At 39.9% G+C, this 18,103-nt stretch overlaps 2 protein-coding genes across 2 annotated transcripts in view; one reads left to right on the forward strand and one right to left on the reverse strand.

The window, feature by feature from the left end:
• Positions 1-4,259: 4,259 nt before the first annotated feature.
• On the forward strand, positions 4,260-9,070 carry LOC117482183. Its single transcript, XM_034130187.1, has 5 exons — positions 4,260-4,428; positions 5,065-5,418; positions 6,392-6,772; positions 8,072-8,178; positions 8,597-9,070. The coding sequence occupies exons 1-5, from the start codon at positions 4,368-4,370 to the stop codon at positions 8,807-8,809; spliced, it is 1,116 nt and encodes a 371-aa protein (XP_033986078.1). The 5' UTR covers positions 4,260-4,367; the 3' UTR covers positions 8,810-9,070.
• A 724-nt stretch (positions 9,071-9,794) lies between these two features.
• Positions 9,795-18,103, reverse strand: part of tnrc6c2 (trinucleotide repeat containing adaptor 6C2) — a 51,762-nt gene continuing 43,453 nt past the window's right edge. The window contains 2 exon segments of the mRNA XM_034130189.1: positions 9,795-17,321; positions 17,943-18,082. Of these exon segments, the coding sequence (XP_033986080.1) occupies positions 16,967-17,321; positions 17,943-18,082 (495 nt within the window). The 3' untranslated portion in view covers positions 9,795-16,966.

Below are 18,103 nucleotides of genomic sequence, written 5' to 3' on the forward strand. Positions count from 1 at the left end.
TAATGGAACAAGCATCATGGGGCCACACGCTAGAAATAAAGTGCTTGAGTGGTTTGAGGCCTCACAAACATTTTGCCTCAACAGACTATGAGTGCATTTATGAGTGCATTTATGGGCATCGCCATTCAAGTTTAGCCAATCGAAAGAAGTGATTAAATGCACGAAAACATTAGAACAAATACCTCTCAAAATGCAGCACCCTTGAGCATTAGCACTAAGTTAACAGCTTTAAAACAACTGTTGTACATGAGAACCTCGTATATGTGGTTTCCTGCTGGACGAGTAGAAACCTAAACCACAGTGCAAAGAGAGAAATGCAGTCTACCACGTTTTGTACCTGAAGTGAAAAACAAGTGTCTGGTGTGATGAATAACAAGGTTTATGCTTCTGCCAGTTCTTAGTTTAATTTATCCACTTTTTCATTTCAAAGTCTGCATTTCAATTCTGTCCAGGGCCTTTTTATGGTGAATAATTTACTGCGTCATCTTTTCATTCTGTTTCATTTCGTTTTAGTTTTCTTTCTAGTTTGTATTTGTTTTTGTTGTCTGTAGCCCATCCATATCAGCCTTAAAACGCACTCAGCTGGCATGAAAGGTCAGTTGAACCCAGTAAGTACCTGATGTTTATTATAGTGTGGCTTTACCCTCTACAACTGGATGCTAAGCCTTTTATTACCTTATTTATTGGTTAATAGTTTGTTTTTCAAAGTTACTAGATCATTAAAGACTTTGATTAATAACAAAAGCATGCCTTGATTAACACTAACTATATTTGATTTATTCAAAGGTACGTAGACTTGGGCAGTGAAATGTAAATTACATTTTTATTTTTATTTTCTGTCTGAAATGGATTAATATGGTCAGTTGTGTTAAAGGGTCAGCTCACCTTAATGAGAAAATGATCTCAAGTCGCATCTAAGGCCGTGGTTCCCTGACCCCTTACAGATGTATTCCATTTCAATAAAGTTGGGTCTTTTTTGTTAGATCCTCAAACTCCACACCTCCAGTTTCAAATGCAGGTTTTCTTTGTATAAAGAGCTTAATTTCAGGCAATTGTTTCAGACTTCAGAGCCACACAGAACAAAACACAACAACTTTCTAAGTGGAGGGCCCCTTTTTAAATGGAGCAACCTTTACTTGTGACTGCATGACACAGGTTTTGGTCTTATTCAATCAGGAAGTCCCTCTTAGTCTAAGTATTCCACAGAATGTTCTGAAACTTTATAAAGCGACTTTTTCTTTCAAATAAAATTCAAGCAGTATGAGGTTGAAAACCCATATCAATACTTAGATCAAATCAAAGCGACACCATCAGCGTTACTCGATGCTTATAAGTGAATAAATAGTTTCTGTTTATTTTATTTGGGTGAACTGACTCTTTAAATAGAAACTCAGATGTTGTTGGCAACAACATTTACTTGAGTATTAAATAGGAAACCAGAATTATTAATATATTTACAATATATTAATAATTCTGGTTTCCTAGTGAAATTTGAAATGTATACATTTTTACATGTCTACAAGTCTATCACTGATACTATTTTTGAACTAGTTTTAAAGGACTAAAAGAATAACTGTCAAAGGAGCAGCTTTGCGTCTGTATGAATGTTACCAAAGTCAGATTTCTTGTCTTTTTAAATAAAATGGTTGCATTATTTTGATGTCACTTGTTTTCTTTTGATTCAAACTTGAGTTGAAATCCACCAATCACACCTTTAGCTGCTCAGTGTGGTGGAACCAGTGCACCACCTAGTGGACTATGGAGGAATAATATTAACCTTTCACATATCCACACTACATCCATCACCACTCCCCAATAGCAATACTGAGAAGATCTGTTCCACTAGACAAAGTCTCTCATTTATTGTTGACCGTATATACTATAATGTTAGACGGTAGCTATAATGAGTATAAAGCCTGATTATACTACATAATATTTAGAAAACCTACACAGAGAAATGATACAAGCATTCAATATTTGGTACATTTTTTGTAGCACTACTGCAGCCATTTTGATGAAAAATAATTGGTGTTACTTATTAAATGTTAACTTATAAAGTGGCCATTACGGGAATATAAACTTTTGAATACAGAATATTTACTAGTAAACGATTTTAAGAATATATAAAACGTTTTTCTTTGTATTTTTTATATATAATTACATCCCAATGTGAAGTACATTGCTTAAGCTTGATTTGAATTGAAATGATTATTACCCATTGTACCTAGGCAATAAAGCGAGGTGCATTTATTAGAGTAAAAATAAATACATGGAAACTTAAGCTTAATGTTGTTTGTTTCTTAGTTTCGCTGTTTGTACAAACATTTCCAGGATATAGTCATACGCTTATTTAATAATGGAACAAGCATCATGGGGCCACACGCTAGAAATAAAGTGCTTGAGTGGTTTGTGGCCTCACAAACATTTTGCCTCAACAGACTATGAGTGCATTTATGAGTGCATTTATGGGCATCGCCATTCAAGTTTAGCCAATCGAAAGAAGTGATTAAATGCACGAAAACATTTGAACAAATACCTCTCAAAATGCAGCACCCTTGAGCATTAGCACTAAGTTAACAGCTTTAAAACAACTGTTGTACATGAGAACCTCGTATATGTGGTTTCCTGCTGGACGAGTAGAAACCTAAACCACAGTGCAAAGAGAGAAATGCAGTCTACCACGTTTTGTACCTGAAGTGAAAAACAAGTGTCTGGTGTGATGAATAACAAGGTTTATGCTTCTGCCAGTTCTTAGTTTAATTTATCCACTTTTTCATTTCAAAGTCTGCATTTCAATTCTGTCCAGGGCCTTTTTATGGTGAATAATTTACTGCGTCATCTTTTCATTCTGTTTCATTTCGTTTTAGTTTTCTTTTTAGTTTCTAACCTGAAACACAAGTTAAAATGCCTGTAAATCTTTGACATTCAGAAATTAAAAAGCCTCTCCGAACAGTAGAAAATAGAAAAAAACAATACATCCAGCTGCCTTTGCTTTAATCTAAAAGCTAAATGTAAAGGTTATTTCAAATCTTTTAAATTGTAGTCAAGTCTTTTCGTCTCTTAACATTTGAACATGTTCCCTTTAAAACGTTTTGAAAAGCTAGGTTATCATTTAAGACCATTTCAATAGTCTTACTGCATGTCTATACATTGAAAACACAATTGGTCCTTATTATTTCAGTAATTCCTTCTTTCCAAATTGTGAATATAATTGATATTGAATATGTTTTGAATGCTTAAGTCTTATAATCAAATATTAAAGCTGTACTTGGCTTCAATTCTTTTGTTTTTTGCAGCCAAGCCTTAAGCTCACATTATTGTCAATTGAGTCAGATGGCACGAGCCCTTCAGTCTTCAGGATGTGTGACGGAGGTCTGTCCACTGATGCACATTATCAAGCAGCAGACGCATCCTAACGGGCAGTCTGAATCATTTCCTCTACGATATGCACTTGGTTGTAATGCTTATTAAATTCCAGAGCCAGGTCTAGAGCAGAAAAGCTTGGATCCTAAGTGACCTGCACACGCTGGCTCTTACAGAGGGCCACATACAGAAACATATACCGAGGGCTGGGCCACTCGCTAGAGGTGAGTTACAGTATATTGCCTCATAAGTTCAGTTATAAGTTAGCAAAATCAATCAAATGTAGGTAAACTATGCTTGATACTTGAAAATGCCTTTTGTTTTTTAAACAGCCTACATCAAAGCTCTATAGGGTTTCATTGATTCTGTAACAAACAGTGTTGCAGCTCATCCCTTACAACAGGAGCCTCAGATTGCTCATAATAAGGGGAAATAGGAAGGGTTTATTTCAAGCTTGTTATGTAAATAAGTTATTGGGCTTTTTTCTTATCCACTTAAATTTGTTAGAAAATGTTTCCAACTTTAATTGACCGAATTTATTTGAAAAGTGGGCTTATTAACACATGAATACTACTGTGTAATATATGTTTTAGATATATATTTAAGAAGTACAATATAAGACAAGCACAAGTTTCAGGTGTGGGCCATATTCCATTATTCTTTTAGAATTTGCTGAGGGCCGATTCAAAATGGCCCCCGGGCCGTAGTTTGGACACCCCTGTGTTAGATCATTCTTAATCTGATCCTTAACTGTCAGTATTTTGTTTTATTGTTAATTTATTTCCATAGTGCCTCAGAAGGAACTTGCATTGTGTTGGTTAGTGCGTGCTTCCTCTTGTCTTCATCTTGAGGTTTGAAGGTGGAGCTACATGGAGTTCCTCTTGGTTTCATTTACTGTCAACCGCACTTTTAAGATCCAGTTCTTAAGTGTTGCATGTGTGCTGTCATGTTTTACATCACTGACTTACCTTAGGATCTTATTTAGTCTTCTGACAGTAATCAAGATGAAGGGGATCCGGTACCTGGCTTTCCTCGGGACTCTTTTCATCACACAGACTGGATTTGGTAAATTGAACATTTGCTACTTTTTTCCAGTTTGAAATATACTTGGAGTGTAATATGAGCAGTGGCGAACCGTCAGGGCTTTCAAGGTATTCAGAGAATACCCTGGAACACTCAGATAAAACAAACAAAAAATCGATTTAATAATATAAATAATAAAATGTATATAAAATGAATAAATGAGAATCTGTGTTGTTGATCTGTAATATTACAGTGTTACGTTGATTTGTTTGTCCTTCTCGGTCCATGCACTACGCATTTCAGTGGTTTTGTGGGTAATCTGAGGAAAGTCATTGTGATTTAATGTCTTATATGAGAACAGGACCAAATAACAGGAACAATGCACAAAATATAATATAGCAACTATGGAGAAATTGTGACAGATTGATTTACGTTTGTTCGATTCCTGGACTGATGTTTTTTGTGATATCATGTTAAATTATAATATGAGGTGTTTTTTTTAAATGTATATTGAACCGGCCCAATCGTCAATTGAATGTTTTATATTGTCAGGCATGAATATGAATCTAATATTACCACAACAGTTGAGCTTCAAAATGTTTCTTAATAAGCAACTTTTATTTATCACTGACACACATCTTTTTCACTCACAAATGTTCCTTTTTTATTTTAATTAAGTGTGCAGTGACATGGAGTTCCTGGAGAGGAATGAGGGGGGTTCTGTGGTGTTTCCCTGTGAGGTGGGGCAAAGTAACCCTTTCCCTTACGGCGTCTACCTGAAGCGCAGCTGGCTGAATAAAATTGAAGTTCTGTTCAAGTTCACCAACACTGACTTCACCGTGGAAGAAAATTATGACAAGAAGCGCATCAGTGTCAGTGGAGACCCGAGCACACACTCTCTGAATGTGACCATCTCTCAGCTGAGTGCCAGCGACACGGACCGCTACTACTGTGAGTTTGTGGTGGACAACCCTTCCTCTGAAGACATAAGAATACATGGGAAGACTGAATTCTTCCTCCTTGTTAAAGCTGGTGAGTGATTCAATGTTTTCCATCCCACTACTCTGTATATCACCCACAGGGGGTTAAGCTTTCCAAAATAAGCACAACAAATGTCAAATACAAGTGGTTGACATTTAGAAATTGTGCTTGGTGCTGTTTGTTCAGTGTGCTCCAACTAAGCCCCACTGTCTATTAAGGCATTCATTAAAATAGGTTGAGAACTATTATGATTAAGGTTTGGTCAAGGTGCTCTGCGACCAGAAGGATTGTGGTGGAACTGTAAATGTAGGGAGCATCAAAGAGCTAACTAAGGATAGGTTTAATGCAGGGGTGTCCAAACTACGGCCCGGGGGCCAAATGCGGCCCGCGTACCATTTTGAATCGGCCCTCACACAGCAAATAAAAAATGAGCTGCTAACAAAACAAATGAAACCCCATGGAGAGCTGTGATGTAGGCTGTTTTCTTCTTACATTTTCAAGTATCAAGAACAATTGACCTACATTGGATTGATTCTTCCAACTTATAACTGCACTTAAGAGGCAATATATGTCGCCTCTAGGGAGTGGCCCAGCCCTTGGTATATTTTTCTGTATGTAGCCCTCGTGAAAAAAGTTTGGACACCCCTGGTTTAATGGGAAGGATATTGGCCTACTTCAGTACAACCAAAGGTCACCCTCATTGTGTTTCACTGACTTGTAAAGTTGTAATAATTATTATAATCCTCATATCAATTATGCCTTTTTAAAACTGGCTACCATTAAGTATCTTTGCTAAGACTGTTTTGTTAATAGCTAAATACTCAGGGAAAGTGGAAAAAACGGTCAAAATCCCCATTCTGTAGGCCAATATCTACACTTTCTCTCCAACCAAATCACACAATTTGAAATGAATCCACTGAGAAATCCTCCTAAAAAGCCTTTGGCAGATATGTTGATTATTCACAGGAAATAGGATTTTAGCATATAAACCTTATTTTAAGTTGTATTCCTTTCCCCTCTGGAGACGCCCCTGGGTCTGTGGACATTGGGTTGGTAGAGACGTGTTCTGGGGGCTCGGCTGTACTCCCCTGCCTCCCCCCCCATGGGGAGGCCATGGCCGTGGAGGGGGTGAGTCTGAAGCGGCAGAGGGGCCGGGGACCCGTGGAGGTGTTGTACAATTCAAAGCACCAATATGGCAGCAGCCCCCCCTCCTCCTCCTCTCTGTTCCCCGTTGAGAGGGTGCAGCTGTCCTCGGCTCCGGGCCCCAGGGGCCTCACCTACAACCTCACCCTGCAGCTCCTGCAGCCGGACGACAGCGCCCTGTACAGCTGCCAGCTGCTTCTGCAGGGCGGGCCCCACACCAGCACCCGTCTGGGGAGACAAGTGTTCTTTGTCTCAGTGCAAGGTGGGTCACAGGAGGACTGGATCGCCAGGTTCATACTAACTCCATTTGGCTTTTTCAGGCTTTTGAAAATGAACGTTTCCTTTTCATACTAACCGTTGTTCTGTTGTTCCACTATTTGGTTCCTCCTTCTGGTTTGTGCTCTTGTCTCAATGGTTTCAGTGTGTGATGTCAGTCCAGCTCTGATATCTCAGGATGTCAGCCTTTGACTAACATAACTGCAACTGATGAAATCAATATCAATGGCTATAACTGTATATCACTGTTGTTGCATTATTGTTTGTTACTTTTCAGATAATGGTTTTGTAGACCATGTTCTGTGACTTATGCAAAATTACTTTCTATCTCTTCTGTCAGTTTCACAAACACTTACACAAAACAAATGAGGTGGAATCAAACTTCCGTGGTTCACTTCACTGTAACTCTGAACTAACTCACCACCTCTCTTTATTGAGTTTAAATCCAGCTTCTATTTGATATCAATTGTTATGAAAAAATAACTTCCATGTCATGTGACACAGTAGCTCTAAAACAATGCAGTTTTGTATGACTACACTGAACAAGTAGGACACCCCTCTTTTTATCCCATGACAAAAACAGCAGTTTATTATGTTTTAAGGTTTTTACTACACACAAATATTGTGTTTGAAAATGTGCTGAAGGCTCTATTTTAATATTGTACATTTGTTATTATTAATAATATAATTAGTCCTTAAATAGAAGGTGGAGTGAAACCCAATGACAACAGGTGTGCCCTGTTTGTTGTAGCGTAGTCATAGTGAAAGTTATTAATTTGAAGTCACTGGGTCACAACAAAATGTAAACTGACTTTTATTTTGTATAAAATAGAAGTGCTAAATTCCAATAAAGAGTTGTGTCCTACTTGTCCGGTGTATTAATACACCCAAACCAACAATGTATTGCTCTGACTAACAAGTGCTGTCTATTTCACTAAAGCCTGATACAGCTTATTCCTCTGTGCCATAGCGCTCAATTATTGTCTAAAAACAATTAAAAACACAAAGTTAGCCACACTGTGGTCACATGTTCCTTTGTTACAACCAACACATTAGTTTAGATTTCGTCTTTGAATGCTAAGCAGTTGACCTCCACCTTTTACTAAAGCCCCACAATGACAATCAAAATATATTCAAACTGCAGTCTACCACTAGGAAGGGAGTGAGAAGTTGGGAACACCTTTTTTTATTTACTCTAATCTAATTTCAGTGGAGAGTATGCGTGTTTGCGTCCAGTAAATGTGTCTCTTTTATCTTCAACATTTCTCTCTCTGCTTCTTCACAGGAGGTCAGTGTGGCTGCTCCCGGTACTCCATTCTGCTGTATGCTTTGTCCTCAGCTGTGTTGGTTCTCCTCCTCCTGCTTCTCCTGGGATTTGTGGTGATTTATAAAGTGAGTGGAGCCGCTCTAATACGACACTGAGAGGGGGAAATATGAGTGGCAGCACCTGCCTATAGAGAGCGTGCCAGAGAGTTCCTCTGCAGCTCACCACAAAACCACACGAGTTTCACAAGTTGTTGCTATCAGTTGTCAGCATGTTTTTCTTCAATGTAATGAGGAAGGCAGTGAAAGACTTATCTACTTTTTAGTTCAGTTTTAAGACCTTTTTATGAGTAAGGAACTCCTGTTATGTAACGGTTTAAGTTACCAGAAAACAGTTGGAATTTGACTTTGTATGGACTTTTTTAAAGATGCTGCCTCTTGACTAAAAAAATGACTAACTCTGATTTGAACAGGAAATCGAGAGTGCGTTCAATCTGTTTTCTCACCTCACTGATTTGTTTTTTTCCCCTGTTTTGATGTCTCTCAGGGCAAAGCACGCCGCAGTGTCAGGTCACACCCTCAGGCCCCCATCTACGAGGAGATGACCGGGGTAAAGAACGGCAGTCGGAAACTGCCACCCCAAAATCTGGAGGAAATGGAGCCTTCCGAGTACACAAACTGCACTGTGAAGAACTCCTGTCCTCAAAACCATTACGAAAGCCCGAGAGGGGCCCTCTGCCCCAGGAGTGGGTCTGAATAATGAAATATTAGATCCTGTTACCGACATGGTTTACTAAAACATCTCACACTCTGCTACCTGAAACTCACTCCATTCAGTGCTCTTAAGTTTCTCTAACATAATTGACCAGAAAGATTATCCACATACTCTCTCTATATTAGTTGCATCTGTTGACTGTTGGTAGTTTAAAGTCTTCTTGTGTTTTGAAGTTTTCTCAAGAACCTTTTTAAATGTCTGTTTTTGGCCTTTTCAGCAAATTAAAGTTGGCTTGTAGAATTGTTACTGCTCATGAATTATTGTGCCTTGTGTTTGTCTTCAGGGGCAAAACAAACATGTTGAAAGCATTTCCTTCATTATAACATTGACAAACTTGGTTTTTAGATTTGTAAATTTCTTGAGAAATGACAGCAGGAACCAGGTGGTACATTTGATCTGTGGCTCTTTACTGCACCTCATATCCTCTCTCCCAGCTCTATTACTCTCTATGTTTAGCTGTATACAATAAAGTTAAAAAAAAACATAAATACAAAAAAAAAACTAACAAAACTGAAACATATTTTAAGAGTAAGAATTCCTGCACAGAACCAGAGAGTTATCCCTGGATTTTTTGAGACAAAGCCTTAAGAACATTCGCAGCATACCGTTTATGATTGAGTGCTGTGTTTTTGTAATCATTATTTATCAGAAAAAAATATGACTTTTTAAATGGCATAATTATATATTAAATAGTTGACATTTGTGACATTTATTTTTTTGGACATTCTGTAACTATAAAACTATGTTTGTATTATTTTTATTGCGTTTTTAATTGTAATTTTTTATTACTATGATTTCTTTTAAAGATCACTGTATATCAACATAGCTCTCACTCGTAATAAACATTACATTTTCACTTCTGTCTCTTTACTGCTCTCATTCAGTATGCGTTGAAATGATCAAATATCGCTCTGAATCAAACATGAAATCAGAAACCATTTAAAAAAAAAAGAAGTGACAAAACACGGAGTAACAGCAAGAAAATTTGTATTTATTAATATAGTCCGAAAGAAGCTCCATAATTCATAGAAACATTTTTTTCCGGTGCATGTCCTTAACAATCACATTCTATGAGGAGAAAAAAGAACAACATTAAAAGCCACAACTTTGTATTTCAGTTACAGACATTTTTCCTTAATGTTTTTTTTTTCAAAGTAAAGAGAAAGGCAAAGGCAAAGTACCCCCATTCCATCCCCCACCCTCGTCCCCTTTAAAAAACTGACAGCCTTAAAAGTCATGGGCTTTTTTTTTCAGTACAACCCACAGTGCTTTAGCCGAAGGATAAGCGCTCATTGGTTAAGGATTACACAGCATGGCGACACAATGTAACATTTTGCTAAAACATTAGATGACGATGATGAAAAAGGAGGAAGGGGGAAGTGAAGGAAATTTGAGCAAGAGACAAAACAAGAACAACCCTACATCAAACCCTGAACCCCAGACTGAGTCGACAAACGCCCGCAGTACAGCAGCTGGGTTTGGACTCTTCCCTCCCACTTGTGCATAGATCATGATCCTTTAAAAACCAGCTTTACTCCTCCACTTCAAATCTGCCTCTGAAAACCTTCCGTTACATGTTAAGAAAACCTCTTAACATGCCTCTGAAAACCTTCCGTTACATGTTAAGAAAACCTCTTAACATGCCTCTGAAAACCTTCCGTTACATGTTAAGAAAACCTCCTAACATGCCTCTGAAAACCTTCCGTTACATGTTAAGAAAACCTCCTAACATGCCTCTGAAAACCTTCCGTTACATGTTAAGAAAACCTCTTAACATGCCTCTGAAAACCTTCCGTTACATGTTAAGAAAACCTCCTAACATGCCTCTGAAAACCTTCCGTTACATGTTAAGAAAACCTCCTAACATGCCTCTGAAAACCTTCCGTTACATGTTAAGAAAACCTCCTAACATGCCTCTGAAAACCTTCCGTTACATGTTAAGAAAACCTCCTAACATGCCTCTGAAAACCTTCCGTTACATGTTAAGAAAACCTCTTAACTATTGAAATACCTGTCACATGTTAACAGACAGGAGAGATGATTACAAACAAACAAATAAACTTCTTGCACAATGCTCCTGAACTACAGGATGGAAACTTTAACAATAAGTCAAAACATACAAATGCATTTTTATGTCACTGTCTTTTTGACAATCAAACCATTGATCAGGTTAAATGTAAAGCAATTCTACTTAGATTTCACATGTAAAGCACTCCACTTTTTTCAAAGTTGATTCTCAGTCTTATTTGGTAAATATATAACTTGCTACGAACATTTGTGTTGTTGCTTTCAAGAAAACAATGGTACTCTATGTTCTGTTAAACTCATGACCTTCAGTGCCTGCTTGGAGTTTAATTGTTTTCAGTTGGGTTTTTTTCACACAAAGATTAAACCTAGAAATGATGGAGTTGGTATCTGGAACCCTGGCCTTCCTGAGACATAATCCACATCTTTTATGAGTGTGCAAGATAGTGAGCAAACTGCGTTGCTTACAGGAAACATAACATCACAACTTACAGAATACATACAGATAGATAGTCTGTCGACGCTGAAAGAGAACTTAAAAATTGAAATATGACAACACTGATCAATCCCAGAGTTCTTAAAGTAGCATAAATCTTCATTTTGCAAAAATGTCATGTCCATATTTGATGGAAGATGATTTCTTTTTTTACAACATTCCTGTTATAAATTTGTATTTCCTTGAACTTCAGACAAATGAAATGCTTGTAAACGACAGGTGGCTTTTGCAAAAAAAAAACACAACCCCCCCCCCCCCCAAAAAAAAGATAGGCACCTTTGAAATGAGTCTTGTAACAAACTCACCTCCCACACTTTATCCCTTCCCATTTCTCCATGAAGTTAACATAGGGATTACTAGTCCTTCTACAACTATCTATGGCAACAGTTCTTTGTTTTTTTACCCCCTTTTTTGTTTTTGTAGGTTTTTTTTGTCTTTGTATTTTAAGATTTTTTTCATTTTTTATATAATTGGAACATAATGGTGCAATACTCAATGATAATCCTTGTATTGGATTACTCCACAATAAAAGCCACTATAAGGTAGATACACTTTTTTACAGATAAAATGAAACAAAATCCATTAAGTCCTTGAGTAAACATGTACACATGAATTGTCACCATCTCCCCTCCGTACTTAGACTCGTTTATCTACGATTAGCTGAGTGAGGGGTAGAAGACACTCAGTGCAACGTTAGAAGATAATAACATGTCTATCAAAACAGTTTTTGACAGGACAACAAAAAAGAAAAGTGAAAAACAGACACAAAATATAACATACTGAGTGGAACACAACAACAGGCCATTTGCCTGGTACACAGTTTCTTGCGCACACATTCATACAAACATCTGACTTTCAAGCACACATCTAAGATGACTTTGCATTTTTACCTCTAAGATTTTGTATTTGTAACTTAATGCAATACATTTTTTATATTCTCTAAGAGTCCCCCAAGTGTACCTGTCAGATGGAGAGAACTAGAAGAGAATTACTGACTTCACATTACATTATTGGCGCTCCATGATTCAAGTATTTGTGTTCAATATTTTGTCGTGTTTTGATATGTTTGAGATTTTTTTTTAGCGACTGGTTGGGTTGGGCTTTTAGACAGGCTAATTGACAAACAAAAACACATATTTACAGTACAAGCACTTCAAAAGTACTGTAATATGTCATCAAAGCCAGAACGTGCATATCCAACTCTGTGAGAAAGGCGTAGCTTTCAATCAATCAAGTATCAGTTTACACCCGACCCGAATTCTTTCCTTCGTTTCGCTTATTTGCGGGGAAAATACATATTGCTCATTTTTCAGTTGGATTTAACCAAGACCTTTCAAACGAAAATGAAACGTTTCAGAGGTTACGATCCAAGAAGTCTGAAGAGGTGATACCACACACTGAACTCACAGATATATATGTATACTTACTGTAGTGTATACATATATACTGTCATCTAGAACAGAGCTATAGAGAGGAGAACCTCTCGATGCTGGTGCAGCATGGGAAACCCCCCTCACTGTCAGGGTTCTCCAGTTAGTACAGGATGCTGGGAGGTCCTCGGCTATCGGGTCTGTCTGAGCTTGGATCAAGGCAGTTACAGAAACAGGCAATAGTGATTTTTGCTTGTGTGCTGCAGGACTGCAAGTCCTGAAAGGTAGCCTTTTCCCGTTTTCTTGTTAATTTTTTTTGTTTTTTAAACTTTTTTTTTTAGAATGTTTTTTAAGACTTTGTACCTCTTGAAATGTGCCCCTCCCCTCCTGCTGATGCAGAGCGAGGAGAGCGAGGCTGATACAGTGGGCCCAAGCCATCTGGGTCTGTGGAAATGTACAGTTCAGTGGGCCTGCTTTGAGCAGGACACAAACATAAAAACGAGATAAATACAGCATCCACAAAAAGGCACCCCGGCCACCACTCTACTCCGTTAGATGGTGGACGTAGAGGCTGATGAGCGGAGACGTTTCAGCTAGAAGTGCAGAGATTTAACATATTATAGATCTTTTTTTTCACTTAGATTTTTTAGCATTTTTAAGATTTTTATGTCAAACTTCATAAAAATGACGTTAAAATGCAATTTCATTTTTGGTTTTAAAAAAATATGTACCCGGGATTACCCATCATCAACTGTGCACTGTAGCAAACTGGAACCCCCAACTGAGTAAAGATTTTCTCCTTAGCATGAGGCATTCCCAACAAAAACACACAAAAAAAAAGAATCTCAGTCATTTAAGGGTGTGATGCTGCTGCCCATTTGTTTGATCCCTCCTGTCCCCCGCTTCACCCTCTGCAAAGGTTATCAAAGTTCCTCCCAACAGGGAACAGAAGTGCTCTCTATAAAGATACAGTATGACACAGCAAATTTATATTGGCACATTACGTTGGCAACTTTTACACGCAATAATTGGCCCAGAAACAGTAACAATAGGCCACCTTTTTAAGGAAAAGGATTCAATACAAGCCTTTTCCCTTCTAATTAGGATTACGTTCGAGGCATGAGGTCCGTAAAAACTGTTGCACAGATGGCCTTTTAATTTTAGACTTTGCTCTCACAGTAGAAAGGACATATATATACGGAGAGCTGCATCTCATACTTGGTATCATCTACTCCCCTACCCTGAGATCAAGCTGGACAGAAGTGTCTTCAGCGCAGAGAGAAAGACCGACTTCGAGTAAGTGTTCGGACTTTAATATATGACAGTGTTCTGGTGGCTGATCCTGACTTTAAAGAAACGGCGGCCATTTTTAAGTGCTGACAGAAGCGCACAGAGGGTGCAAGGGTTGGGTGTGCCAAGCTCTGGGAGGAGTGCTCATTCCCGAGTCAGGTTTGGCGTGCTGTAAAGGGCCCCAGCCTCTAGTCTTTTGCATAGAAACAGATAGGAGGGCCTGGTCAGGGGGGGGGGGGGCTACTGGGTCTGGTCAAGGAGGAGGAGGTCATAGCGTAGCAGCTAGGCAAAGGGCAAGGGGGGACAGCCTGCGGGCAGGCGGAGCAGCTTGGAGCAACAAATACCCACACCCGTCTGAGACACCCTATTTTTACATATCTCAAGATACTACCTGGAAGTACTACAGAATACTGTCAAACAAAAGCATGATCAGTTCAAAACAAATAGACAATCAATAACGCTCTGTAGTATTGATCCTTGTTTTGCATTCAATACACAGGATGAACATACAGAGGCACCTCTGACCAAAGTGTTTCTGCATATGAACAGTGAAGGGCTAGTTCAGCAGCCGGTATATTGTAGACCACTGCATGTAGACACCAATAACAATATAACACATTGAAAAAAATAAAGTCAAAATGATCTTTTTCCCAAAACATAAAAAGTACACTGGCAAAAACTCCAGAAATATGACTATTACATCTTCCAGCTAAAGTGATCTTTGTGTCAAAGGACTGAGAGATAGGGGAGAGGGCGAGACGCCAGCGGGGTCGGGTGGTGGTGGCGGCGGCCCCCCCCCCCCCTTTGGAGATGTTGTGTAGGGCGGAGAGCCGTGATTGGCCGGTTTTGGAGGGGCCGCTTTCCTTGCCAGACTGAGGGAGGGTCAAGTGGAGCCCGGGAGGAAGTGCTGCGCTGTGGGGCTGCCACTTGACACCCAGAGGACCACAGCAGAGAGGCACTCAGTGGACACTTCCCCCCCCCCCCCCACCCGACTCCCCTCCGACTCACCCACCGACTGACTGGCCAGCGGGCGTCAGAGACAGCTGACATTGCAAGTCTAGTGCCTCCAAGCAGAACAAGGCTTAACATTTGGAGTAACAGTGATATTCACTTCGATATTGTTCAAAGAAGGAAAAAATAAATCAGACTGCATTTTTTCCCCCAAAGTCCAACGGTACAATTCAGTTCCGTTTCCCTTCGTCCTGCTACCATAGGAACAACGCCAGACACATTTCCAAGGAATAGATATAGTACATAAAAGAGCAGTATTTTTAGTTTTCAATGTTTATGCTGCTCCTTTTTAGATTTATTGGATTGCAGTTGAAGCGATTTGCTCTTCATAAGTGCTATGATAAAACCCTTTGAATTTATAAAAGTCTTAGTTTCATTTGTTTGTACAGTACCAAACGCAAGGAACACTCGTAGGTCTACTGCATTAGGAGAAACCCCTCTTATTTGGTATTGTGCCAGATACCCAAACCGTCCAATCCCACTGTGGATTCAGTCTCTGTTGGGTGTGGCTGTGGCACGCAGAGAGGAAGTGTGCATTATTGTGTACCCAGTGTCATTCTTGTGTACAGTTTTGCTGTATGCACAGTTCAAAAGCTGTTGCTTCCTCTTTGCAGAGTTTTCCCAACAGTTTCAGGGGGACTGGCGGCCTGGGGGGAATCCAAGTTTTGAAAAAAGGGGGTAAGGTTTGTGAAGTTCCAAAGTCTTTTTGCTGCAATCGGCAACAATCGAAAAAAGCGAAACCAGCTCCGGTGGACGTAGAGTATGGACGGAAGAAAGGTCTATGGTGTATATTGCACAATGTAACTGTCACATGAAGGTAAATTGTGTCCTTTTTTTTTTCCTCCAAAAACTGGCTGACCATACAGACCGCTGGGCTTCATAACAAATCGGACAATAGAAAATTCAACACAGCACCGGTAAGCGCCTGGGTTGAAGGTGACCAGAAGGATCTGGGCTTGCAGACGTCAATGATTAGGTGCCACCGGACATAATAGGCATGTACGGAAACAGAGACACGCAGCGAGGTCGACAAATAATCTTCTGTCAGCTTATATGTTGTAATAGATATAAAATAATGCGCTTGGGTCTAGGCCTACAAATAAAGAGGACATTTAACAGCTGTATCTATCCCTTTGAGAATACAAATCAAATAGTTAAGCTGATGATTGGTAGGGCCAGTCACGTGGACAGGCCTTCTCTCTGCCCAGTGACAGAGTCGGTCACCAGTCATGTCCTGTACCACCTGCTGGCTCAGAGGTGAAACTGTGCAAGATTTCAGCTATTTCTTCAGTTAGAAAATAAACTAAAAAAGGCGGCTTGGGAAGGACCTAGGCCAGAGAGCACTTAAGGCTAATATTAGTGCTGAGAAACAAACGTTAACATAACTAGTAAAGGTCTTTGAACCACATCATTGGCCATGGACATGCTGGGAATGGTTGTTTTAAGTTCTTATTTTGGGATGATTCTTCTTCTTTTTTTGGAGGGAAAAGGAAAGTCTCAGATGGCAGCTTTGATTGCTTCTCATAAAAAACTTCACACAGAATGTCATGTATACTTATGGAAAAACTAAAAACACTTAAAAGGTTTCTTTGTGTTGCGTCTCATTTCAGTTAGTTTTACATGATCAAAAATACCAAAAGGGAAAAAATGTTTGCTTCTTTTCCCCAAAGGAGGTAAAACCAAACAAAAAAAAAAGGGACAAAAGCGAAAGCAGAAGGACTGGAGTCAGCAGTCTGTGTGGTAGGGACTCCCGCCTTCTGATTCACAATTCACAGTTCAAAACAGTTCAAATTGATACTGATTATCGCCACATGATTTGCTTGGGTTTTGCTCCTGTTTGTATAGACTTTTTTTCTTTTTTTATCACCCACCCACCCACCACCAATGCCTTACGTGACATGGTGGTGGTGGTGGTGGTGGGTTGGTTGTTTAGTGTATCGTAGCATCCTCCTACATGGACTCCCCACTCAGCAGGTCTCCAGGCAGCAGGGTGTTGATGGAAGTGGGGCTCCCGATCGCCCTGTGGTCCTCTCCGCTCGGGGGTCCCCACAAGCTGGAGTACTGGGGCACGTTGCCCCACAGCAAGTCGCCTCCGCTGGGCTTGCCTCCGCCGCCGCCACCGCTGCTGCTCCACTGGCTCATGGAGTGGGACTGTCCGCCTCCGCCCATCCTGTTCTGATTGGCTCCGGGGTTGGCCTGCCAGCTGGTGGTGTTAGCCCCCAGCGACTGGCCTTGTGCAAAGAAGCGGTTCACCTCCTCCTCCCCGGCAAACTCCGCCAGGATGGTGGTGTTCCCAAGCACACACCTTACAGAGGATACAAGAGGACATGTTAATGCTTTTGTATTTGAAATTGTTATTTTTACATTTCTATTCAACCAGAGATAAAAGGGACTCATAGTTTTCAAATAGGACAGGACACAACTGACATTCTTCTTAAAGCGAAAGGAACTGTTTTTTAAAAGGGCGCTGTCAAGCTTATGTGGTTTTTAGACCTTGCTAAAACCACATTTCGTGCTGCTGATATTTAAAAGTGGGTCACACAGATGGTTTCCATGACAACCATCTGCAGTGGCTGCCACTATTAGCAAAGCTAAATTAAGGGCAAACTAAATACACAGCTCTGAGATGGGGTTTCCACCCATTCAACTGTAATGTTTCAATACAGCTGACTACAGCATGACTCGCCACCTCCACTCTCATGTGACTGCCTAGTTACAAAAACAACATTGTCTACAGCAAGGGAAATCACCATTAATAAATCAGGAACATATGGTTTACCCCAAGTGTTGACCTTTTTCTCTTTAATTAGTTGCTTCACTTGGATATATAAAGGCAGAGGAAGTTGAGAAAAAACCAGTGAATGTCTCATGTGTGTCTGATTGCTAAGCCCACGTTGGCTGGTGTCAGGGATTTGCTGAGGCTTACATGTGCAGAGACTTCTGGGCTTTTGCGGCCTCGTCCTTGGAGCTGTAGCGCACCACAGCGTTCCCCTGGGTCAGGTTGAGGTGGAATGTGATCAGGGGGCCGTGCTGCATGCACAGGGTCCGCAGAGTTGAGCCATCAATCTGAAGCACAAGAGAAAACAA

This window comes from Trematomus bernacchii, unplaced genomic scaffold (genome assembly GCF_902827165.1).
Source record: "Trematomus bernacchii unplaced genomic scaffold, fTreBer1.1, whole genome shotgun sequence".
Taxonomy (NCBI): domain Eukaryota; kingdom Metazoa; phylum Chordata; class Actinopteri; order Perciformes; family Nototheniidae; genus Trematomus; species Trematomus bernacchii.